The sequence below is a fragment of the Pseudophryne corroboree genome, chromosome 6, assembly GCF_028390025.1.
Source record: "Pseudophryne corroboree isolate aPseCor3 chromosome 6, aPseCor3.hap2, whole genome shotgun sequence".
NCBI classification, from domain to species: domain Eukaryota; kingdom Metazoa; phylum Chordata; class Amphibia; order Anura; family Myobatrachidae; genus Pseudophryne; species Pseudophryne corroboree.
In genome coordinates this window covers 21,115,938-21,140,549 of record NC_086449.1, presented here as the reverse complement: position 1 = coordinate 21,140,549, position 24,612 = coordinate 21,115,938, and the positions used below count along the sequence as shown (strand labels likewise).

The 24,612-nt window shown below is 50.6% G+C and overlaps 1 protein-coding gene across 1 annotated transcript in view; it reads right to left on the bottom strand.

Annotated features, from left to right (window-relative positions):
* Positions 1–463: 463 nt before the first annotated feature.
* The window catches only part of LOC134935903 (uncharacterized), a 37,530-nt gene continuing 13,381 nt past the window's right edge, over positions 464–24,612 (bottom strand). Inside the window, exon 2 of the mRNA XM_063930755.1 lies at positions 464–2,039. Within this exon, the coding sequence (XP_063786825.1) occupies positions 622–2,039 (1,418 nt within the window). The 3' untranslated portion in view covers positions 464–621. The remainder of the gene's footprint in view (positions 2,040–24,612) is intronic.

Sequence of the window (24,612 nt, the reverse complement as noted above, 5' to 3'; positions counted from 1 at the left end):
ATGGCGCAGGGAACATAAGGGTTAACCCCTTAAGTGCCGTGGCCGCCTTTGTCCATGTGGCCACCAGGGTCCCCGGCCACAGGGTGATTTTGCCAAAATAAATAAATAAGTAAATAATATTGTGTGATTTTTTTTTTTTCACTAGAAATGAGTTTGGGGGATTTTCTATTATGTATATGTCACAGTTAGTCAATCTCTAGTATTTACATTGCTGCTGTGTTATAATTACTGTATTTCCCTGGTCATTATCTATAAATATATTCACTGTATTTTAAGAATAGCACTCTGCAGGGGATCAGTATGAGATCCCATCTGGCGGTCAATGAACTGCCTCCCCTCTCGAGTATCACACTAATCTCAGTGAATGAACTGTGCGTTACTTGTAAATTGTGTTTAAAAAATATCAGAATTTTTTTTATTTTTTTTTAATTCCTCAAGTGAATCTTTGAATGAAATGAAACAGTTTATTTTTCCCCACACATTTATTTTTATATTCACTAGTAATTGTGACAATTTTCATATTTCTTTGGAAAAACATCTTGCTGATACAAAGCACAACTTTCATATTCTTGATTGGAAATTACAGGACAATTGGCCGTATGATTCAATACATGGCAGCGATCAATTTGTCTCTTCCAGTATTGAACGGTATTTAAAATTCTCACTGGCAAGATCCACATGGTATCGATGACCTGTGTCAAATTGAGAAGGTCTGGCAGGATAGGCTTTATAATCTAACTCAATCTGATACAATGCAGGATCACATCCACCTCCTGACAAACGAGCATTGTATAGTCCATAGAGGTCTATCCCTCCTGTGTTAACACACTCCACCCTCCATCCACCACGGTTTCCAAGACGCCCAGTAGATTCCCCATTGGAGAATCCTATGGTTACTTCAATCATATCACAGTTATTAGCACAGAATTTTAGGGATTTGGCACGTTTGTTATTTAATCGGACCTCATGGAGGGCACCACCCCCCCTGTTTCCTATAAATGCCCCGCTATGGGTACTGTAAAGAACCTGGAAACCATCTAAAATGTTCCATTCACGAACATTGAAGCCAGTAACTTCACCATTCCTTGTGTTGTCATCTCCTGGTGTAAACAGGCGAAACTTATCATTCCGTAGAACCTGAACACTGGGTGAGATAGGACCAAACGATGCTTTAGACATCGATGCAGGTATGACTGAGGGATTATCTTCGTTCCCAGGGATGAAGTTATCCAGGTAAAAACTTGTTACCAAGATCTGTAGGATTTCTCCATTCTGAACACTAAACATGTTTTTCTTTACTGCCTCACATATCTTTCTAAAATAATTCTTATCATTAGGGCCATTCAGACCAGAATGCAAATAATTAGCTGATTCTTTGGTCAGCTCATCATAGACATTCCCATATGGCTCAAATCTAAAAAACGGTGGGATGGTAGTGGGAGGTGTATGTAGTCCTATATCTAGAGTGATTTTTGCCTTTCTCCACTCTACCCATTTCAAATAAATTGTGTTTATGGAATCTTTGTATGTAGAAATTTGGTACTCCAGATCACTTTTCCAGACCTGACTGTTGTCCTGACAATACATTTCCTTTCCATGAAGAAGCCTCTCCTTTAATATTGTAAGGTGTTGAGTACTATGTGTGACTAACAGAGGGATAAGTTGCACAGAGTTCTTAGAGTCAGTGAGCTTGAAGAATAGCTCATTGCTGGCATGGACCATGGTTGACATTAATGAACCCTTTTCTCTGATTTGAGCTTCTACGTACATCTGCATCGTCTTTTGTAGAGCACGAATCTCATTATTTCTCTCCTGAAGCTCAAATTCGAGGATCTTCTGATCTACCAATCCTTCCACTTGATCTTTTATGAGGCTCCAGATATCTGGTTCAGACGATGGCCAGAAAACCTTTAAAAGCATACTAATTATTTGTCCAACTGGTATGCCCTCTACAGGGGGAATCTTGCCGGTGATGCTGATCATAGCGTCTTTTATCCTGTCATTCCATGTAGAACCCAAACCACTTTTGCAGTGGCTGCCTACAAAAAAATGGAAGTATTGCATTAGTCTATTTTTAAAGAATAGAATAGTCAAATTGGAGACTCCCCCCCGCCTCCCAAAGAAAAAAAGAAAACCGCTGAAGCCTTCACACAAATATGCACATACTGACATTATTGCCCTCCATCCTGATTTTGGTTTGGCTTTCCGTTTACAGTTTTTAGTGAAATTTCCAGCAATGTGACCAGTGGCAGATTTTACCAAGGGTCAACAGGGCCAGTCAATTTTTTCACCCAAGTTACAGGCTGCCTGGCAATGACAGTGGTATCCCATTGGTAGCACTCCTTGCTGGAATGGGAGTTTTTTTTCCACCTGGGACTCCCAGTCCAGGACTACAAACAGCAGAAAGTTTGCTTCTATGGGGATTATGGCAGCCCTAGTTGGCTTCTCTGGGCCACAGTAAGCCTGGTGATTCTGGACTTGTGCTCATTTCAGACCAGTGCCAGACCCCCCGGGACATAAAGGTAGGATCTGCCGCTAACTGTGATCCATCATTGTGAACTGAATTTTTTGTGGATAGTTGTAAGTTTCCACAAATACTGGTACAATGGGGGTTTTAAGGGTCAAATCCCAATCTGCTGGTGATGTGCAATGGATTTAAATCATACTTGATGACATTCTTGCTGCCCCATCTGGAAGGAGGCAGTTAGCTTGGCATGGATGGGGGCGTGGTGCGGCATTTTGGGTGCTTGGTGGAAAGGGAGGGGTGGTGGTGCTGGTAGGGGCAGAGCAGGGAGCGTGTCCGCCAAATAGTGTAATTGCAGACCAGACCCCGCTACACAAGGCCAAGATTACAGGTATTGTGAGTCAGGGGGGTGGGGCCACGATGACACAATTCACTGACACTGGACCACCCAGGCTGCAGGAGGTTGTGTGCAGCTGTGGGGGTTAAAGGCAGTTTGCGGCTGTCCTGGAGACTTACCACTCTTCCGGGTGGGGGCGGGAGTGCCACCTGATAGTCAGGAGCCTCCCCGAGCTGTTCTGGGAGAGTAGACAAGTATGGTTTAAATCCTACACATCTCCAGAAGATTTTAGTATCTCTCATGGCAAATAAAAGAAGAAGAAAAACAATGAAAAAAATATGGAGCGCCCCCATTCCCTTCGGCAACAATCTCGAGTTATTCAGCATCATGCCCTGCTCTCTTGCGGAGGATGTGATGACATCATGAATATCAAAAGTCGGCATGTTGACAATACATTTTTCACTGACTTGTCAACTAAAACAAACCTCAGCCTAACCCTAACCCTAAAAGTAGCTGTTGACAGTCGGCCTGTAGACATTCACAATGTTGAAATACTGCTCATGTCAACATTTTGAATGTTGACATGCTGAATATCTGGATGTGATGCAGTATACCGACGGTCGGGAAGCCGGCGTTCATATGACCGACAGGGGCAAGGTAATTATTTTACCCATCCCCTGCCCCTTACTCTTACCCGCCTGCGGTGGCAGCTAGGGCTAAGATTTGGGGGTTGTGGCTAGGGTTATGTCTCGGGGGGTGGCGGCTAGGGCTAACCTCCCCCACACTAGTTCCTAACACCCCCCCCCCCCCTCACCTCAGGTCCTAACCCTAATCATCACCCTGATACTTGCCTTTGGGATATCGGCATTCGGTGTTACGGCACCATGATTCCAAGTGGTGTTGGGATTCTGGCGTCTATCACATGACCACCGGCATCCCAACTGTCATGATGCTAACAGCATCCCAAATATATATACGGTCTTGTTCTCTCTGTTTTCCAAGACTAGGTATTCATGCTGATTGACAGACAAAGGCGTTCACATTTTCTGCGGGCGCCCGCTCCCTTTTAACAATTTTTGCAGTTGGATCACTTATTGCGATCCAACCTGAAGCAGGACCATAATTTGCAATATATAGAGCACATGATTTCTCAAAGCAAAATATAATATTCTCCAAATACATAGAATCAGCACATTCATTCATTATAAATAATTTTCGTTTTTCAGATACTATACGACTGATAAGTCTGATTAGCAAACTTGTAGCAGTACAATGCAACAGAATATACACTATCTATATTATATCTTCTACTATTATTATTATCCTTTATTTATGTGGCACCACAAGGGTTCTGCAGTGCCAAATTACTGAGTATATAGACAGATAATCAAAATAGGAAACAGTGACTTACAGTTGAAGACAATATAGGACAAGTACAGGGTAACTAAACATAGCGGCATCAGCAGACAACACAGACGTGAGTATCAGTTGGCAGAAAACTGAGGGATTTGGTGCAGTTGAAGATTATTAAAGTAAGAGAAGAATAAGCACATGAGGGAAAAGGGTCCAACTCATGAGAGGAGGGGCAGACAGACAGGGGTGACCCAGATGGGGTATACAGAGAGCATGGGACTGAGGATTAGGATTAGATTTGGCTGGGTTTGGTGAAGAAGTGGAGAGTGTGAGGGTGATAGGTAGGGAATTCCAGAGAAAGGGAGCAGCACGGGAAAAATCTTGGAGGTAGGAGTGGGAGAAAGTCATCAGTAGGCAGGAGAGGTGGCGTGCATTAGCGGAGCCAAGAGGATGGGTGGGAGTGTAAAGGGAGAGAAGGTCAGAGAGGTAACTGGGAGAGGAGTGGGTGAGGGCTTTGTAGGCTAGTGTGAGAAGCTTGAATTGAATTCTGAAGTGGAAGGGAAGCCAGTGAAGGGCTTGTAGGAGAGAGGAGGCGGATGTAGTGCATTTGGTGAGGAAGATAAGTCGGGTTGCAGCATTGAGGATAGATTGGAGTGGAGATACGTTTATGTCATGGATGCCAGTCAGGAGGATATTATAGTAGTCTAGTCTGGAGATGACAAGGGAGTGGAAAATGGTCTTAGTTGCATCCTGGTTCAGGGTCTGATCCTGGAAATATTTTTAGATCACAATGGCAGGTTTATCAGAGGTGCTGAATGTGTGGTTTGAAGGAGAGGGAGGAGTCAAGGATTACTCCAAGACAGCGCATTTGGGAGGCCAGAGGAGATAGTTGTTGCATCAATTGATAATTAAATTGTGGGAGGTGAGGTTGTGCGGGAGGGAGGGAAGATGATCAGCTCAGTCTTACACATGTTAAGTATAAGAAAGCGCTGGGACATCCAGGAAGAGATAGCAGAGAAACAATTGGAGATACGATCATCAGCATAGAGATGATATTGGAAGTCAAAACAACTGAGTTCACCTAAAGAGGACGTATAGAGAGAGAAAAGCAGAGGACCAAGGACAGAACCTTAGGGGACACCTACAGTTAGTGGAAGTTGGGTGGAGATGGAGTCATGAGAGGAGACAGAGAATGAATGGTCAGTGAGGTAGGAAGACATCCAAGAGAGGGTAGTATCACGTAGACCAATGGAGTGTAGGATTTGCAGAAGGAGAGGGTGGTCCACTGTGTCAAACCCAGCAGAAGCAGAGAGGTCAAGAAGAATAAGCAGAGAGTAGTGTCCTTTAGATTTGGCAGCATGGAGGTCATTGAAGACTTTTGTGAGGGCAGTTTCAGTGGAGTGGAGAGAACGGAAACCATACTGGAATGGGTCAAGCAGTGCGTGGGAGGAAAGAAAGGAAGTAAGGCGATTATAGACAATACGCTCAAGGAGTTTGGAGGCAAAAAGGGAGGAGAGAGATGGGTCGGTAGTTGGAGAGAGTGTTTGGATCAATGGTAGGTTTTTTAAGAATAGGAGAGATGAGTGTATGTTTCAAGGCAGAGGGGACAGTGCCTGATGAGAGGGAGAGAATGAGGAGGTGGGCAAGGTGGGAACAGGCAGAAGGAGAGAGGTAGCGGAGGAGGTGGGAGGGGATAGGGTCAAGTTGGGAGGTGGTGGTTGTGGGGGAAACAGATGAGGGGCATGACTTCCTCACCAGAAACGTGGGAGAAAGATGTCAGAGTTGGAAAGAGGAGTGGGGAGGGGTGATAAGGGATAGGAGTTGGCTGGTTGCTGAAGGTCTGGTGTGATATGATGTGCTGACTTATGGAGTAAATTTTGGATGTACACACTATGCTATATTATAAACAATTCATCATCATGAGACGATTCGCCACCAGAGGCGGAACTACCATTGGTGCAGCAGGTGCATTACACCGGGGCCCTGAGGACTATGACCGCAGACCATTGTGAGCAATGTCAGATGAGTGGTCCAGTGCATAGAGAGCAAGGTGGGACTGAGGGACCTGCCCTTTACCTTAGGTAGGCAAGGCTGACTATATCTTTGGGGTAGCCCTGCATTCTTCTAAAGTGTGAAATATGTTGTTTAATGCTAATGTGTTTACAAAGCCGGAAGTTATTCTAAAGGAATTCTTATAAACTGGACATTTGGGCAGCTGCTGTAAATGGAGAATGAGGTTTAATATAAAAAAAATGTAAAGTTATGCACTTTGGGACTAAAAACAATCAAGCAACATACAAATTAAATGGGGGAAATGTAGGGGAAACGGTAGGTGAAAGAGATTTGTGGGTGATCATTGATAATAGACTTAGTAGCAGTACACAATGGCCCTCATACCGAGTTGATTGCTCACAATGCGTATTTTTGCAGCGCAGCGATTAAGGCAGAACGGGGCTAATCTGCGCATGCACCTCAATGCACACGCGCATCATACGGGTACAACGAGCATCGTGGTTTTGCACAGTTTCTAGCGACGCTTTCAGTTGCACTGGCGTACGCAAGGAGATTGAAAGGAAGTGGGAGTTTCTGGGTGTCAACTGACCATTTTCTGGGAGTGTTTGCAAAAACGTCGGCGTGGCCGGGCGTTTGCTGGCCGGGTGTCTGACATCATTACTGTGTCACTCATCGCAGCCATCATTGCACAGGATAAGTAACTACAGGGCTGGTCTTGTTCTGCACAAAATGTGTTTGCATGCGCTCAGCTGCACAGGTGTTCCCACTCCTGCAGAGTGAAAATACACTCCCTGGTGGGCGGCGACTATACGTTTGCAGGGCTGCATACCTCCTAACATTGCTGGTACCGAAGGAGGGACATCAGTGCGCGCCGGAGGCGCTCTGTCGAAATTAGGTGGCGTTGCCTAACGGAAAGTGGGCGTGGCAAGCAAGTGCCACGATCGCATGCCATGCCCCGTTTTCATCATTATGGGGAATGGACAGTGCTGTGAGTGCATACGCACAGCGTCTATTCACCCCTGCTCTCCTCAGAGCAGCGAGTGACGGGGGGGGGGATCTCCCAACTTCCCCCCCACCCACGGGACACTGCGACCCGCATCTGGGATAGCGGGACAGACCATGAAAAACGGTACTGTCCCGCCAAAATCGGGACAGTTGGGAGGTATGCGGCTGCTAAAAGTAGCTAGTGAGTGATCAACTCGGAATCAGGGCCATTGTCATAGTGCAGCATCAAAGGTAAGGGGTTCACTACGGCTGGCCGGTGGTCGGGCTCCCGGTGACCAGCATACCGGCGCCGGGAGCCCGACCGTCGGCTTACCGACAGTGTGGCGAGCGCAAATGAGCCCCTTGCGGGCTCGCTGCACTCGCCACGCTACGCGCGCCACACTATTTTATTCTCCCTCTATGGGGGTCGTGGACCCCCATGAGGGAAAATAAGTGTCTATATGCCGGCTGTCGGGATCCCGGCGCCGGTATACTGAGCGTCGGGAGCCCGACCGCCGGCATACAGAAGACCACCCAAGGTAAGAAAGGTATTAGGATGCATAGACCGGGGAATGGAGATAAGTGATGAGAGTGTAATCCTGCCGCTGTATAAATCATTGATACGGCTGCATCTTGAATATTGGGGGTAAAACAGAGTAGAAAGCAGCAGCAAATGTGTTTGCAGATGGGTAAAACCATGGCCCTCATTCCTAGTTGTTCGCTCGCTAGCTAGTTTTTAGCAGCAGTGCACACGCATAGTCGTCACCCATGGAGGAGTGTATTACAGCATAGCAGGAGTGCCATTGCCTGTGCAGCTGAGCGCCTGCAAACACATTTTGTGCAAAACAAGACCAGCACTGTAGTTACTTATCCTGTGCGATGATTGCTGCAACGAGTGACACGGTAATGACGTCAGACATCCGCCCTGCAAACGCCCGGCCACGTCTGCGTTTTTCCAAACACTCACAGAAAGCGGTCAGTTGACACCAAGAAACTCCCACTTCCTGTCAATCTTCTTGCGACCGCCAGTGCGACTCAAAGCGTCGCTAGATCCTGTGTAAAAGCACGTCAGAAAACATTGAACAACACACATTAAAAATTAACAACATCATTCAAGCCTAAAGTAGAAAAATAAAACACTTTAAAAACGAATAAAAATCAATGTAAAGTAGATTACAATAAAAAAAAAATCAATCACATATAGTTTTAATTCCATAATAAAAAAAAAACTCAATCTCATTTTTTTTAATTAGGTGATTCAAAAAAATTATTAAAAAAAGGCAATCAATTTTTTTTTTTCATTCCACGATAAAAATTATATTTTAAAATACATACATTTTCTAGTGCGGCGGCCGCCGTGCTTATCACTCCAGGCTCGCTGGGTGTCCTGGGCGGCTTCCCCCTCCGGTGGGCTCCGGTCCTCGGTGTGCGGACGCGCTGTGGCCAGCGGACTCCCGGCTGGTGGGTGCCGTCAATAGGGCACAGAGGCTCAGTGACGCGATCTACTCCTCCCGCCAATCAGAGGAAGGCAGGAGGTTTAAAAGGAGATGACGGGCAAAGCCTGGCCGCCTGAGTATCGTCGCTACAGATTCAGAACTACCCCCTGGCTCACGCTGCAGGACTGTAAGGAGTGTTCCCAGCCCTCTGAGTTCCAGTCTCTCCAGCGATACATTGTCTTCCAGCACTGCAAATGTGTTCCAATCTCCCAGGACTACAAGTGTGTTCCCGTCTCCCAGCACTGCAAGTGTGTACCAATCTCCCAGCACTGCAAGTGTACCCCCGTCTCCCAGCACTGCAAGTGTGTTCCCGTATCCCAGCACTGCAAGTGTGTTCCCGCCTCCCAGCACTGCAAGTGTGGTCCCGTCTCCCTGCACTGCAAGTGTGTTCCAGTCTCCCAGCACTGCAAATGTGCTCCAATCTTCCAGCACTGCAAGTATGTATCAATCTCCCAACATTTCAAGTGTGCTCCCGTCTCCCAGCACTTGCTAGTTCCAATCTCCCAGCATTGCAAGTGTGCTCCAGTCTCCCAGCACTGCAAGTATGTATCAATCTCCAAGCATTGCAAGTGTGTTCCCGCCTCCCAGCATTGCAAGCGTGTTCCCGCCTCCCAGCACTGCAAGTGTGTTCCAATCTACCAGCACTACAAGTGTGTTCCAGTCTCCCAGCACTGCAAATGTGCTCCAATCTTCCAGCACTGCAAGTATTTATCAATCTCCCAACATTGCAAGTGTGCTCCCGTCTCCTAGCACTGCAAGTGTGGTCCAATCTCCCAGCACTGCAGGTTTGCTCCCATCTCCCAGCACTGCAAGTGTGCTCCAATCTCCCAGCACTGCAAGTCTGTTCCAATCACCCAGCACTGCAAGTGTGCTCCCGTCTCCCAGCACTGCAAGAGTGTTCCAATCTACCAGCACTACAAGTGTGTTCCCGTCTCCCAGCATTGCAAGTGTGTTCCAGTCTCCCAGCACTGCAAGTGTGTTCCAATCTCCCAGCACTGAAGGTTTGCTCACGTCTCCCAGCACTGCAAGTGTGTTCCAGTCACCCAGCATTGCAAGTGTGTTCCAGTCACCCAGCATTGCAAGTGTGTTCCAGTCACCCAGCATTGCAAGTGTGTTCCAGTCTCCCAGCATTGCAAGTGTGTTCCAGTCACCCAGCATTGCAAGTGTGTTCCAGTCACCCAGCATTGCAAGTGTGTTCCAGTCACCCAGCATTGCAAGTGTGTTCCAGTCACCCAGCATTGCAAGTGTGTTCCAGTCACCCAGCATTGCAAGTGTGTTCCAGTCACCCAGCATTGCAAGTGTGTTCCAATCTCCCAGCACTGCAAGTTTGATACAATCTCCCAGCACTCTAACTGTGCTCCATACATGCCGACATTCTGGCTGCTCTCTGCGGGAGAGAGCAGCCAGGTCGGCTTAGCAGCGGGGCAGGGGAGAGCTGTGACGCGGGGAAGAGGTGGGGAGGAGGCGGACCGGAGGCTGGACGGGGCGGAGCTTGGGCGGGACGGGGCGGAGTTACGGCGTGACATCATTTAAGCCACGCCCCGCTATGTAATGCCGCGATCCCCGGCATTACACTGCAGGGGGCGTGGCTATGATGACGCGATTCAGCGAGAATCGCGTCATCAACTGCCCGTACCGCCCACTTTACACACTAAGTGGGCGGACGGGCAGGGGGGACTTCTGATTCCGGGAGACTTGCCTGCTCTTCCGGGGGGCCGGGAGGGTCACCCGATTTTCGGGAGCCTCCCGGCCATTCCGGGAGAGTAGGCAAGTATGCTGTGCTCCCATCTCCCAGCACTGCATGTGTGTTCCAGTCTCCCAGCACTGCAAGTGTGTTCCAATCTCACAGCACTGCATGTTCCAGTCTCCCAGCATTGCAAGTGTTTTCCAGTCTCCCAGCACTACAAGTTTGCACCAATCTCCCAGCATTGCAGGTGCGCTTGGAGTTTCCCAGCACTGCAAGCGTGACTTCAGTTCTCACAGACATTCAGAATTCTTCAACATCGATCTCAAATCATCATTAATTTCTTCATTCAGAGTTCCCACCCTATCCGTAGTCTAAAGCTACAACCCCCCCCCGCCCCACACCCCAGCCTAACACTAACCGTCCCCGCCCGGAAGTGGCTAAACCTAACCTCCCCTTCCCTCAGCCTTAACCTAACCACCCCAGGGCGCAACCTAACCCTCCCCACGCAGCATAACCCCTTTCCCCATGGCTTACCTCTCCAGGGTGGCACTGGATGATAGTTCAGGATCCTGCTGTCAGGAATCCAGTGCCGGGCTGGAGACCCTATTTGGGATGCCAGTGTCGGCATTCCGAATAGTGTTGAATTTACGGCGTCAGTATTCTGAATGCCAGGATCCCAATTGACACCCTTTCTCTCACCCTGACACTCTCTCTCTCTCGCTCCTCTCTTTCTCCCTGTTACCCTTATTCTCCCCTCTCTCCCACACTACCCCTCTCTCCGTCCCTGATACCCTCTCATACTCCCCTCTCTCTCCCTCCCTAATACTTTCTCATTCTCCCCTCTCTCTCCCTCACGACCCCTCTTTCCCTCCCTGATATCCTCTCTATCTCTCTCTCTATCTCTACCTCATTACCCCTCTCTCCCTCCCTAATAACCTCTCAATCTCCCCTCTCTCTCCCTCACTCACCCTCCCCCTCCCTGATACCCTCTCTCTCATTCTCCCCTCTCTCTTGATCACTACCCCTCTCTCCCTCCCTGATACCCTCTCATTCCCCTTTCTTTGTCTCCCTCACTCACCCTCTCTCCCTTCCTGATACCCTCTCACTCTCCCCTCTCTCTCTCTCCCTCCCTGATACCCTCTCATTCTCCCCTCTCTCTCTCCCTGATATCCTCTCATTCCCCCTCTCTCCCTCACTACCCCTCTCTCCCTCCATGACACCCTCTCATTCTCCCCTCTCTCTCTCCCTTCCTGATACTCTCTCATTCTCCCCTCTCTCTCTCTCTCCCTTCCTGATATCCTCTCTCTGTCTCTCTATTTCTCTCTCTCCCTCATTACCCCTCTCTCCCTCCCTGATACCCTCTCATTCCCCTTTCTTTGTCTCCCTCACTCCCCCTCTCTCCCTTCCTGATACCCTCTCATTCTCCCCTCTCTCTCTCTCCCTCCCTGATACCCTCTCATTCTCCCCTCTCTCTCTCCCTGATATCCTCTCATTCCCCCTCTCTCCCTCACTACCCCTCTCTCCCTCCCTGACACCCTCTCATTCTCCCCTCTCTCTCTCCCTTCCTGATACTCTCTCATTCTCCCCTCTCTCTCTCCCTTCCTGATACTCTCTCATTCTCCCCTCTCTCTCTCTCTCTCTCACTCCCTTCCTGATATCCTCTCTCTGTCTCTCTCTTTCTCTCTCTCCCTCATTACCCCTCTCTCCCTCCCTGATACCCTCTCATTCCCCTTTCTTTGTCTCCCTCACTCCCCCTCTCTCCCTTCCTGATACCCTCTCATTCTCCCCTCTCTCTCTCCCTCCCTGATACCCTCTCATGCTCCCCTCTCTCTCTCCCTTCCTGATACTCTCTCATTCTCCCCCCTCTCTCTCTCTCCCTTCCTGATATCCTCTCATTCCCCCTCTCTCCCTCACTACCCCTCTCTCCCTCCCTGATACCCTCTCATTCTCCCCTCTCTATTGCTTCCTGATAGCCTCTCATTCTCCCTTCTCTCTCCCTTACTCCCCCTCTCCCTCCCTGATACCCTCTCTCATTCTCCCCTCTCTCTCTCTCTCTCTCTCTCTCTCTCCTTCACTGATATCCTCTCTCTCATATTCTCCTCTCTCTCTCTCTCTCTCTATCCATCACTCCTCCTCTCTCCCTGCCTAATACCCTCTCTCTCATTCTCCCCTCTCTCTCTCCCTCACTACCCCTCTCTCCCTCCCTGATATCCTCTCTCTCTCTCATTCTCCCCTCTCTCTCCCTCAATAGCCCCTCTCCCTCCCTAATACCCTCTCATTCTTCTCTCTCTCTCTCTCTCTCTCTCTCTCTCTCTCTCTCTCCCCTTCTCTCCCTTCCTGATAACCTCTCATTCTCCCCTCTCTCTCCCTCACTACCCCTCTCTCCCTCCCTGATACCCTCTCATTCTCCCCTCTCTCTCTCCCTCCCTGATAGCCTCTAATTATCCCCTCTCTCCATCACTACCCCTCTCTTCTTCCCTGATACACTCTCTCTCATTCTCCACTCTCTCTCTCTCCCTCACTCCCTCTCTCTCCCTCCCTAATATCCTATCTCTCATTCTACACTCTCTCATTACACCTCTCTCCTTCCCTGATACCCTCTAATTCTCCCCTCTCTCCCTCCCTGATAACCTCTCATTCTCCCTCCCTGATAGCTTCTCATTCTCCCCTCTCTCTCCCTCACTACCCCTCTCTCCCTCCATGATACCCTCTCTTTCATTCTCCCCTCTCTCTCTCCCTCAATACCCCTCTCCTTCCCTCCTTGATACTCTCTCATTCTCCCCTCCCTCCCTCCCTGATATGCTCTCATTCGCCCCTCTCTCTCCCTCACTACCCCCATCTCCCCCCATGATACCCTCTCTCATTGTCCCCTCTCTCTCTCCCTCACTACCCCTCTCTCCCTCCCTGATACACTCTCATTCTCCCCTCCCTCTCTCCCTCCCTGATAACCTCCAATTCTCCACTCTCTCTCCCTCCATGATACCCTCTATTGTCTCCCCTCTTTCTCCCTCACTCCCCCTCTAACTCCCTGATACCCTCTCTCTCATTCTACCCCTCTCTCTCTCCCTCACGACCCCACTCTCTCTCCCTGATATACTCTCTCTCTCCCTCATTACCCCTCTCTTCCTCCCTGATACCCTCTCATTCTCCATTCTTTCTCACCCTCACTCCCCCTTTCTCCCTTCCTGATACCCTCTCTTTCTCCACTCTCTCTCCCTCCGTGATACCCTATCATTCTCCGATCTCTCTCCCTCACTACCCCTCTCTCCCTCCCTGATAACCTCTCATTCTCCCCTCACTTTCTCCCTCACTGATAGCCACTCATTCTCCCCTCTCCCTCCCTCACTACCCTCTCTCCCTACCTGATACCCTCTCTCTCATTCTCATCTCTCTCTCTCCCTCACTACCACTTTCTACCTTCATGAAACCCTCTCATTCCCTCTCTCTCTCCCTCACTACCCCTCTCTCCCTCCCTGATACCCTCTCATTCTCCCCTCACTATCTCCCTCACTGATAGCCACTCATTCTCCCCTCTCCCTCCCTCACTACCCTCTCTCCCTACCTGATACCCTCTCTCTCATTCTCCCCTCTCTCTCCCTCACTACCACTTTCTACCTTCCTGAAACCCTCTCATTCCCCCTCTCTCTCCCTCACTACCCCGCTCTCCCTCCCTGATACCCTCTCAGTCTCCCCTCTATTTCTCCCTCCTTGATAGCCTCTCATTCTTCCCTCTCTCTCCCTTCTTGATACACTCTCATTCTCCCCTCTCTCTCTCTCTCACTCCTCCTCTCCCTCCCTGATACCCTCTCTCATTCTCCCCTCTCTCTCTCCTTCACTACCCCTCTCTCCCTCCCTGATATCCTCTCTCTCATATTCTCCTCTCCCTCTCTCAACCCTCACTCCTCCTCTCTCCCTCCCTGATACCCTCTCTCTCTCTTTCTCCTCTATCTCTCACTCCCCCTCTCTCCCTTCCTGATACCCTCTCATTCTACCCTCTCTCTCTCCCTCCCCGATACCCTCTCATTCTCCCCTCTCCCTCACTACCCCTCTTTCCCTCCCTGATAACCTCTCATTATCCCCTCTCTCTATCCCTCCCTGATAGCCTCTAATTATCCCCTCTCTCTCTCCCTCAATACCCCTCTCTCCCTCCCTGATGCCCTCTCTTTCATTCTCCCATATCTCTCTCCCTCAATACCCCTCTCTCCCTTCCTGATAGCCTCTCATTCTCCCCTCTCTCTCTCACTCACTGATAGCCTCTCATTCTCCCCTCTCCCTCCCTCACTACCCTCTCTCCCTCCCGGAAACCCTCTCTCTCATTTTCCCCTTTCTCTACCCCTCACTACCCCTTTCTCTCTTCCTGATACCCTCTCATTCCCCCTCTCTCTCCCTCACTACCCCTCTCTCCCTCCCTGACTACCCCTCTCTACCTCCCTGATACCCTCTCAGTCTCCCCCCTCTCTCTCCCTCCCTGATAGCATCTCATTCTACAATCTCTCTCCCTCCCTGATACCCTCTCCTTCTCCTCTCTCTCTCCCTCACTCCCACTCTCCCTCCCTGATACCCTCTCTCCTTCACTACCCCTCTCCACCTCCCTGATATCCTCTCTCTCATATTCTCCTCTCTCCCTCACTCCTCCTCTCTCCCTCCATGATACCCTCTCTAACATTCTCCCATCTCTCCCTCACTACCCCTCTCTCCCTTCCTGATACCTTCTCTCTCATTCCCCCCTACTCTCTCTCCCTCACTGCCCCTCTCTCCCTCCCTGATATACTCTCATTTTAACCCCTCTCTCTCTCTCTCTCTCCCTCTCACCCCCCTCTCTCCCTTCCTGATACCCTCTCATCCCCCCCCCTCTCTCTCTCCCTCCCTGATACCCTCTCATTCTCCCCTCTCCCTCACTACCCCTATCTCCCTCCTTGATACCCTCTTATTATCCTCTCTCTCTCTCCCTCCCTGATAGCCTCTAATTATCCCCCTTCTCTCTCTCTCCCTCACTATCCTCTCTCCCTCACTGATACCCTCTCTCTCATTCTCCAATATCTCTCTCCCTCAATACCCCTCTCTCCCTTCCTGATAGCCTTTAATTCTCCCCTCTCTCTCTGCCTCCCTGATAGCCTATCATTCTACCCTTTCTCCCTCAATACCCCTCTCTACCTCTCTGATACCCTCTCTCTCATTCACCCCTCTCTCTCTCACTACCCTCTCTCCATCCTTGATATACTCTCTCTCATTCTCCCCTCTCTTTCTCTCCCTCACTACCCCTCTATCCCTTCCTGATATCCTCTATCTTATTCAACACTCTGTGTCTCATTGCACCTCTCTCCTTCCCTGTTACCCTCTCATTCTCTACTCTCTCTCTCCCTCCCTGATACCCTCTCATTCTCCCATCTCTCTCCCTTACTACTCCTCTCTCCCTCCCTGATAGCCTCTCATTCTCCCTCTCTCTCCCTCACTACCCCTCTCTCCCTCCCTGACACTCTCTCATTATCCCCTCTCTCTCTCCCTCAATACCCCTCTCTCCCTCTCTGATACTCTCTCATTCTCCCTCCCTGATAACCTCTCATTCTCCCCTCTCTCTCTCCATGATACCCTCTCATTCTCCCCTCTCTCTCCCTCACTCCCCCTTACCCTCCATGATACCCTCTCTCTTTCTCCCCTCTCTCTCTCCTTCACTACCACTCTCTCCCTCCCTGATATCCTCTCTCATATTCTCCCCTCTCTCTCTCTCCCTCACTACCCCTCTCTCCCTCCCTGATATCCTCTCTATCATCCCCCCTCTCTCTCTCCCTCATTACAACCTCTCCCTCCCTGATACCCTCTCATTCTCACCTCTCTCTCTCTCACTCCCCATCTCTCCCTTCCTGATACCCTCTCATTCTCCCCCTCTCTCTCACTCCCTTAAACCCTCTCATTCTCCCCTCTCTCTCCCTCACTACCCCTCTCTCCCTCCCTGATACTCTCTCATTCTCCCCTCTCTCTCTCTCCCTCCCTGATACCCTCTCTCTCATTCTTCCCTCTCTCTCTTTCCCTCAATACCCCTATCTCCCTTCCTGATACCCTCTCATTCTCCCCTCTTTGTCTCTCCCTCTCTTATAACCTCTCATTCTACCATCTCTCTCTCCTTCACTAACTTCTCTCCATCCCTGATACCCTCTCACTGATTCTCCTCTCTCTCACTCTCTCCCTCACTCCCAGTCTCTCCCTCCATGATACCATCTCATTCTCCCCTCTCTCTCTCCCTCCCTGATACCCTCTCATTCTCCCCTCTCTCTCTTCCTCCCTAATACCCTCTCATTTTCTTCTCTCTCTCTCTCTCTCTCTCTCTCCCTGATAGCCTCTCATTTCCCCCCCCTCTCTCTCTCCCTCACTACCTCTCTATCCCTCTCTGATATCCTATCTCTCATTCTACACTCTCTCATTACACCTCTCTCCTTCCCTGATACTCTCTAATTCTCCCCTCTCTCTCTCTCTCTCCCTCCCTGATAACCTCTCATTCTCCCCTCTCTATCTCCCTCCCTGATAGCCTCTCATTCTCCCCTCTCTCTCCCTCACTACCCCTCTCTCCCTCCATGATACCCTCTCTCTCATTATCCCCTCTCTCTCTCCCTCAATACCCCTCTCTCCTTCCCTCCCTGATATTCTCTTATTCACCCCTCTCACTCTCCCTCCCTGATATCCTCTCATTCGCCCCTCTCTCTCCCTCACTACCCCCCTCTCCCCCCAAGATACCCTCTCTCATTGTCCCCTCTCTCCCTCACTATCCCTCTCTCCCTCCCTGATACACTCTCATTCTCCCCTCTCTCTCTCCCTCCTTGATAACCTCCAATTCTCCACTCTCTCTCCCTCCATGATACCCTCTATTTTCTCCCCTCTTTCTCCCTCACTCCCTCTCTAACTCCCTGATACCCTCTCTCTCATTCTACCCCTCTCTCTCCCTCACAACCCCTCTCTCTCTCCCTGATATCCTCTCTCTCTCCCTCATTACCCCTCTCTTCCTCCCTGATACCCTCTCATTCTCCTTTCTTTCTCTCCCTCACTCCCCCTTTCTCCCTTCCTGATACACTCTCATTCTCCCCTCTCTCTCCCTCCCTGATACCCTATCATTCTCCCCTCTCTCTCACTCACTACCCCTTTCTCCCTCCCTGATAACCTCTCATTCTCCCCTCACTTTCACCCTCACTACCACTTTCTCCCTACCTGAAATCCTCTCATTCCCCCTCTCTCTCCATTACTACCCCACTATCCCTCCCTGATACCCTCTCAATCTCCCCTTTCTCTCCCTCCCTGATACCCTCTCATTCTCCCCTCTCTCTCTCTCCCTCACTCCCACTCTCCCTCTCTGATACCCTCTCTCCTTCACTACCCCTCTCCACCTCCCTGATATTTTCTCTCTCATATTCTTCTCTATCTCTCCCTCACTCCTCCTCTCTCCCTCCATAATACCCTTTCTAACATTCTCCCATCTCTCCCTCACTACCCCTCTCTCCCTCCCTGATACCTTCTCTCTCATTCCCCCCTTCTCTCTCTCCCTCACTGCCCCTCTTTCCCTTCCTGATATCCTCTCATTTTAACCCCTCTCTCTCTCTCTCTCTCTCTCCCTCTCACTCCCCCTCTCTCCCTTCCTGATACCCTCTCATTCTCCCCCCCTCTCTCTCTCCCTCCCTGATACCCTCTCATTCTCCCCTCTCCCTCACTACCCCTATCTCCCTCCCTGATACCCTCTTATTATCCTCTCTCTCTCTCCCTCCCTGATAGCCTCTAATTATCCACCCCTCTCTCTCTCCCTCACTACCCTCTCTCCCTCACTGATACCCTCTCTCTCATTCTCCAATATCTTTCTCCCTCAATACCCCTCTCTCCCTTCCTGATAGCCTCTAATTCTCCCCTCTCTCTCTCTGCCTCCCTGATAGCCTCTCATTCTACCCTCTCTCCCTCACTACCCCTCTCTACCTCTCTGATACTCTCTCTCTCATTCTCCCCTCTCTTTCTCTCCCTCACTACCCCTCTATCCCTTCCTGATATCCTCTATCTTATTCAACACTCTGTATCTCATTGCACCTCTCTCCTTCCCTGTTACCCTCTCATTCTCCACTCTCTCTCTCCCTCCCTGATAAGCTCTCATTCTCCCCTCTCTACCTCCTGACCTGATAGCCGCTCATTCTCAATCTCTCTCCCTCACTACCCCTCTCTCCCTCCCTGATACCCTTTCTCTTATTATCCCCTCTCTCTCTCCCTCAATACCCCTCTCTCCCTCTCTGATACTCTCTCATTCTCCTCCCTGATAACCTCTCATTCTCCCCTCTCTCTCTCCCTGATACCCTCTCATTCTCCCCTCTCTCTCCCTCACTCCCCCTCTCCCTCCATGATACCCTCTCTCTTTCTCCCCTCTCTCTCTCCTTCACTACCACTCTCTCCCTCCCTGATATCCTCTCTCATATTTCCCCCTCTCTCTCTCCCTCACTACCCCTCTCTCCCTCCCTGATATCCTCTCTATCATCCCCCCTCTCTCTCTCCCTCATTACAACCTCTCCCTCCCTGATACCCTCTCATTCCCACCTCTCTCTCTCTCTCTCACTCCCCATCTCTCCCTTCCTGATACCCTCTCATTCTCCCCCCTGTCTCTCACTCCCTGATACCCTCTAATTCTCCCCTCTCTCCCTCACTACCCCTCTCTCTCTCTCTCTCTCTCTCACTCTCTCCCTCACTCCCACTCTCTCCCTCCATGATACCATCTCATTCTCCCCTCTCTCTCCCCCTGATACCCTCTCATTCTTCCCTTTCTGTCTATCTCCCTGATACCCTCTCATTTTCTTCTCTCTCTCTCTCTCTCTCTCTCCCTGATAACCTCTCATTCCCCCCCCTCTCTCTCTCCCTCACTACCCCTCTATCCCTCCCTGATATCCTATCTCTCATTCTACACTCTCTCATTACACCTCTCTCCTTCCCTGATACCCTCTAATTCTCCCCTCTCTCTCTCCCTCCCTGATAACCTCTCATTCTCCCCTCTCTATCTCCCTCCCTGATAGCCTCTCATTCTCCCCTCTCTCTCCATCACTACCTCTCTCTCCCTCCATGATACCCTCTCTCTCATTATCCCCTCTCTCTCTCCCTCAATACCCCTCTCTCCTTCCCTCCCTGATACTCTCTTATTCACCCCTCTCACTTTCCCTCCCTGATAGCCTCTCATTCTCCCCTCCCTCCCTCCCTGATATCCTCTCATTCGCCCCTCTCTCTCCCTCACTACCCCCCTCTCCCCCCATGATACCCTCTCTCATTGTCCCCTCTCTCTCTCCCTCACTACCCCTCTCTCCCTCCCTGATACCCTCTCATTTTCCCCTCTCTCTCCCTCTCTGATAACCTCCAATTCTCCACTCTCTCTCCCTCCATGATACCCTCTATTTTCTCCCACCTTTTTTCCTCACTCCCCCTCTAACTCCCTGATACCCTCTCTCTCATTCTACCCCTCTCTCTCCCTCACAACCCCTCTCTCTCTTCCTGATATCCTCTCTCTCTCCCTCATTACCCCTTCCTCCCTGATACCCTCTCATTCTCCTTTCTTTCTCTCCCTCACTCCCCCTTTCTCCCTTCCTGATACACTCTCATTCTCCCCTCTCTCTCCCTCCCTGATACCCTATCATTCTCCCCTCTCTCTCCCTCACTACCCCTCTCTCCCTCCCAGATAACCTCTCATTCTACCCTCACTTTCTCCCTCACTTATAGCCTCTCATTCTCCCCTCTCCCTCACTACCCTCTCTCCCTACCTTATACCCTCTCTCTCATTCTCCCCTCTCTCCCTCACTACCACTTTCTCCCTACCTGAAACCCTCTCATTCCCCCTCTCTCTCCCTCACTACCCCACTCTCCCTCCTTGATACCCTCTCAATCTCCCCTCTCTCTCTCTCTCTCCCTCCCTGATAGCCTCTCATTCACCCCTCTCTCTCTCTCTCTCTCCCCCTCTCCCTCCCTGATACCCTCTCTCATTCTCCCCTCTCTTTCTCCTTCACTACCACTCTATCCCTCCCTGATATCCTCTCTCTCATATTCTCCTCTCCCTCTCTCTCCCTCACTCCTCCTGTCTCCCTCCCTGATACCCTCTCTCTCTCATTCTCCTCTCTCTCTCTCTCACTCCCTGATAGCCTCTAATTATCCCCTCTCCCTCTCCCTCAATACCCGTCTCTCCCTCCCTGTTACCCTCTCTCTCATTCTCCCATATCTCTATCCCTCAATACCCCTCTCTCCCTTCCTGATAGCCTCTCATTCTCCCCTCTCTCTCTCCCTCACTGATAGCCTCTCATTCTCCCCTTTCTCTTCCTCACTCCCACTCTCCCTCCCTGATACCCTCTCTCCTTCACTACCCCTCTCTCCCTCCCTGATATCTTCTCTCTCATATTCTCCTCTCCCTCACTCTTCCTCTCTCCCTCCCTGATACCCTCTCTCTCATTCTCCCCTCTCTCTCTCCCTCACTACCCCTCTCTCCCTCCCTGATACCTTCTCTCTTATTCTCCCCTCTCTCTCTCTCACTACCCCTCTCTCCCTCCCTGATATCCTCTCATTCTCCCTCCTCTCTCTCTCTCTCTCTCTCTCTCTCTCTCTCTCTCCCTCTCACTTCCTGATACCCTCTCATTCTCCCCCCTCTCTCTCTCTCTCTCTCCCTCCCTGATACTCTCTCATTCTCCCCTCTCCCTCACTACCCCTCTCTAACTCCCTGATACCCTCTCATTATCCCCTCTCTCTCTCCCTCCCTGGTAGCCTCTAATTATCCCCTCTCTCTCTCTCCCTCACTACCCCTCTCTCCCTCACTGATACCCTCTCTCTCTCATTCTCCCATATCTCTCTCCCTCAATACCCCTCTCTCCCTTTCTGATAGCCTCTAATTCTCCCCTCTCTCTCTCCCTCCCTGAAAGCCTCTCATTCTACCCTCTCTCCCTCACTACCCCTCTCTCCCTCACTGATACCCTCTCTCTCTCATTCTCCCATATCTCTCTCCCTCAATACCCCTCTCTCCCTTTCTGATAGCCTCTAATTCTCCCCTCTCTCTCTCCCTCCCTGAAAGCCTCTCATTCTACCCTCTCTCCCTCACTACCCCTCTCTCCATCCTTGATATTCTCTCTCTCATTCTGCCCTCTCTTTCTCTCCCTCACTACCCCTCTATCCCTTCCTGATATCCTCTATCTTATTCTACACTCTGTATCTCATTGCACCTCTCTCCTTCCCTGTTACCCTCTCATTCTCCACTCTCTCTCTCCCTCCCTGATACCCTCTCATTCTCCCATCTCTCTCCCTCACTACCCCACTCTCCTTCCCTGATAACCTTTAATTTTCCCCTCTCTACCTCCTGACCTGATAGCCTCTCATTCTCCCTCTCTCTCCCTCACTACCCCTCTCTCCCTCCCTGATACCCTCTCTCTCATTATCCCCTCTCTCTCCCTCACTATTCCTCTCTCCCTCCATGATACCCTCTCTCTTTCTCCCCTCTCTCTCCTTCACTACCACTCTCTCCCTCCCTGATATCCTCTCTATCATCCCCCCTCTCTCTCTCCCTCATTACAACCTCTCCCTCGCTGATACCCTCTCATTCTGACCTCTCTCTCTCTCTCACTCCCCATCTCTCCCTTCCTGATACCCTCTCATTCTCCCCCCTCTCTCTCACTCTCTGATACCCTCTCATTCTCCCCTCTCTCTCCCTCACTAACCCTATCTCCCTCCCTGATACCCTCTCTCTCATTCTTCCATCTCTCTCTTTCCCTCAATACCCCTATCTCCCTTCCTGATACCCTCTCATTCTCCCCTCTCTGTCTCTCCCTCTCTTATAACCTCTCATTCTACCCTCTCTCTCTCTTTCACTAACCTCTCTCCATCCCTGATACCCTCTCTCTGATTCTCCTCTCTCTCTCTCTCTCTCTCTCTCTCTCTTACTCTCTCCCTCCATGATACTATCTCATTCTCCCCTCTCTCTCTCCCTCACTGATACCCTCTCATTCTCCCCTCTCTCTCTTCCTCCCTGATACCCTCTAATTTTCTTCTCTCTCTCTCTCTCTCTCTCTCTCTCTCTCTCTCTCTCTCTCTCCCTCCCTGATAGCCTCTCATTTTCCCCCCTCTCTCTCTCCCTCACTTTCTTCCTCACTCCCCCTCTAACTCCCTGATACCCTCTCTCTCATTCTACCCCTCTCTCTCCCTCACAACCCCTCTCTCTCTCCCTGATATCCTCTCTCTCTCCCTCACTACCACTTTCTCCCTACCTGAAACCATCTCATTCCCCCTCTCTTTCCCTCACTACCCCACTCTCCCTCCCTGATACCCTCTCAAACTCCCCTCTCTCTCTCTCCCTCCCTGATAGCCTCTCATTCTCCCCTCTCTCTCTCTCTCTCTCTCACTCCCCCTCTCCCTCCCTGATACCCTCTCTCATTCTCCCCTCTCTTTCTCCTTCACTACCACTCTATCCCTCCCTGATACCCTCTCTCTCTCATTCTCCTCTCTCTCCCTATCTCACTCACTGATAGCCTCTAATTATCCCCTCTCCCTCTCCCTCAATACCCCTCTCTCCCTCCCTGTTACCCTCTCTCTCATTCTCCCATATCTCTCTCCCTCAATACCCCTCTCTCCCTTCCTGATAGCCTCTCATTCTCCCCTCTCTCTCTCCCTCACTGGTAGCCTCTCATTATCCCCTCTCCCTCCCTCACTACCCTCTCTCCCTACCTGATACCCTCTCTCTCATTTTCCCCTCTCTCTTGGTCACTACCCCTTTCTCCCTTCCTGATACCCTGTCATTTCCCGTCTCTCTCCCTCACTACCCCTCTCTACCTCCCTGATACCATCTCAGTCTCCCCTCTCTCACTCCCTCCCTGATAGCCTCTCATTATCCCCTCTCTCTCCCTTCCTGATACCCTCTCATTCTCTCCGCTCTCTTCCTCACTCCCACTCTCCCTCCCTGATACCCTTTCTCCTTCACTACCCCTCTCTCCCTCCCTGATATCCTCTCTCTCATATTCTCCTCTCCCTCTCTCTCCCTCACTCCTCCTCTCTCCCTCCCTGATACCCTCTCTCTCATTCTCCCCTCTCTCCCTCACTACCCCTCTCTGCCTCCCTGATACCTTCTCTCTCATTCTCCCCTCTATCTCCCTCACTACCCCTCTCTCCCTCCCTGATACCTTCTCTCTCATTCTCCCCTCTATCTCCCTCATTACCCCTCTCTCCCTACCTGATATCCTCTCATTCTCCCTCCTCTCTCTCTCTCTCTCCCTCTCACTCCCCCTTCCTGATACCCTCTCATTCTCCCCTCTCTCTCTCTCTCTCTCTCCCTCCCTGATACCCTCTCTCTCATTCTCCCATATCTCTCTCCCTCAATATCCCTCTCTCCCTTCCTGATAGCCTCTAATTCTCCCCTCTCTCTCTCCCTCCCTGAAAGCCTCTCATTCTACCCTCTCTCCCTCACTACCCATCTCTCCATCCTTGATATCCTCTCTCTCATTCTGCCCTCTCTTTCTCTCCCTCACTACCCCTCTATCCCTTCCTGATATCCTCTATCTTATTCTACACTCTGTATCTCATTGCACCTCTCTCCTTCCCTGTTACCCTCTCATTCTCCACTCTCTCTCTCCCTCCCTGATACCCTCTCATTCTCCCATCTCTCTCCCTCACTACTCCTCTTTCCCTCCCTGATAACCTCTCTCTCATTCTCCCCTCTAGCTCTCCCTCACTCCCCCTCTCCCTCCATGATACCCTCTCTCTTTCTCCCCTCTCTCTCTCCTTCACTACCACTCTCTCCCTCCCTGATATCCTCTCTCATCTTATTCTCCTCTCCCTCTCTCTCTCCCTCACTCCTCCTCTCTCCCTCCCTGATACCCTCTCTCTCATTCTCCCCTCTCTCCCTCACTACCCCTCTCTGCCTCCCTGATACCTTCTCTCTAATTATCCCCTCTCTCTCTCTCCCTCACTACCCACCTCTCCCTCCCTGATACCCTCTCTCTCATTCTCCCATATCTCTCTTCTTCAATACCCCTCTCTCCCTTCGTGATAGCTTCTAATTCTCCCCTCTCTCTCTCCCTCCCTGAAAGCCTCTCATTCTACCCTGTCTCCATCACTACCCATCTCTCCATCCTTGATATCCTCTCTCTCATTGTGCCCTCTCTTTCTCTCCCTCACTACCCCTCTACCCCGTCCTGATATCCTCTATCTTATTCTACACTCTGTATCTCATTGCACCTCTCTCCTTCCCTGTTACCCTCTCATTCTCCACTCTCTCTCTCCCTCCCTGATACCCTCTCATTCTCCCATCTCT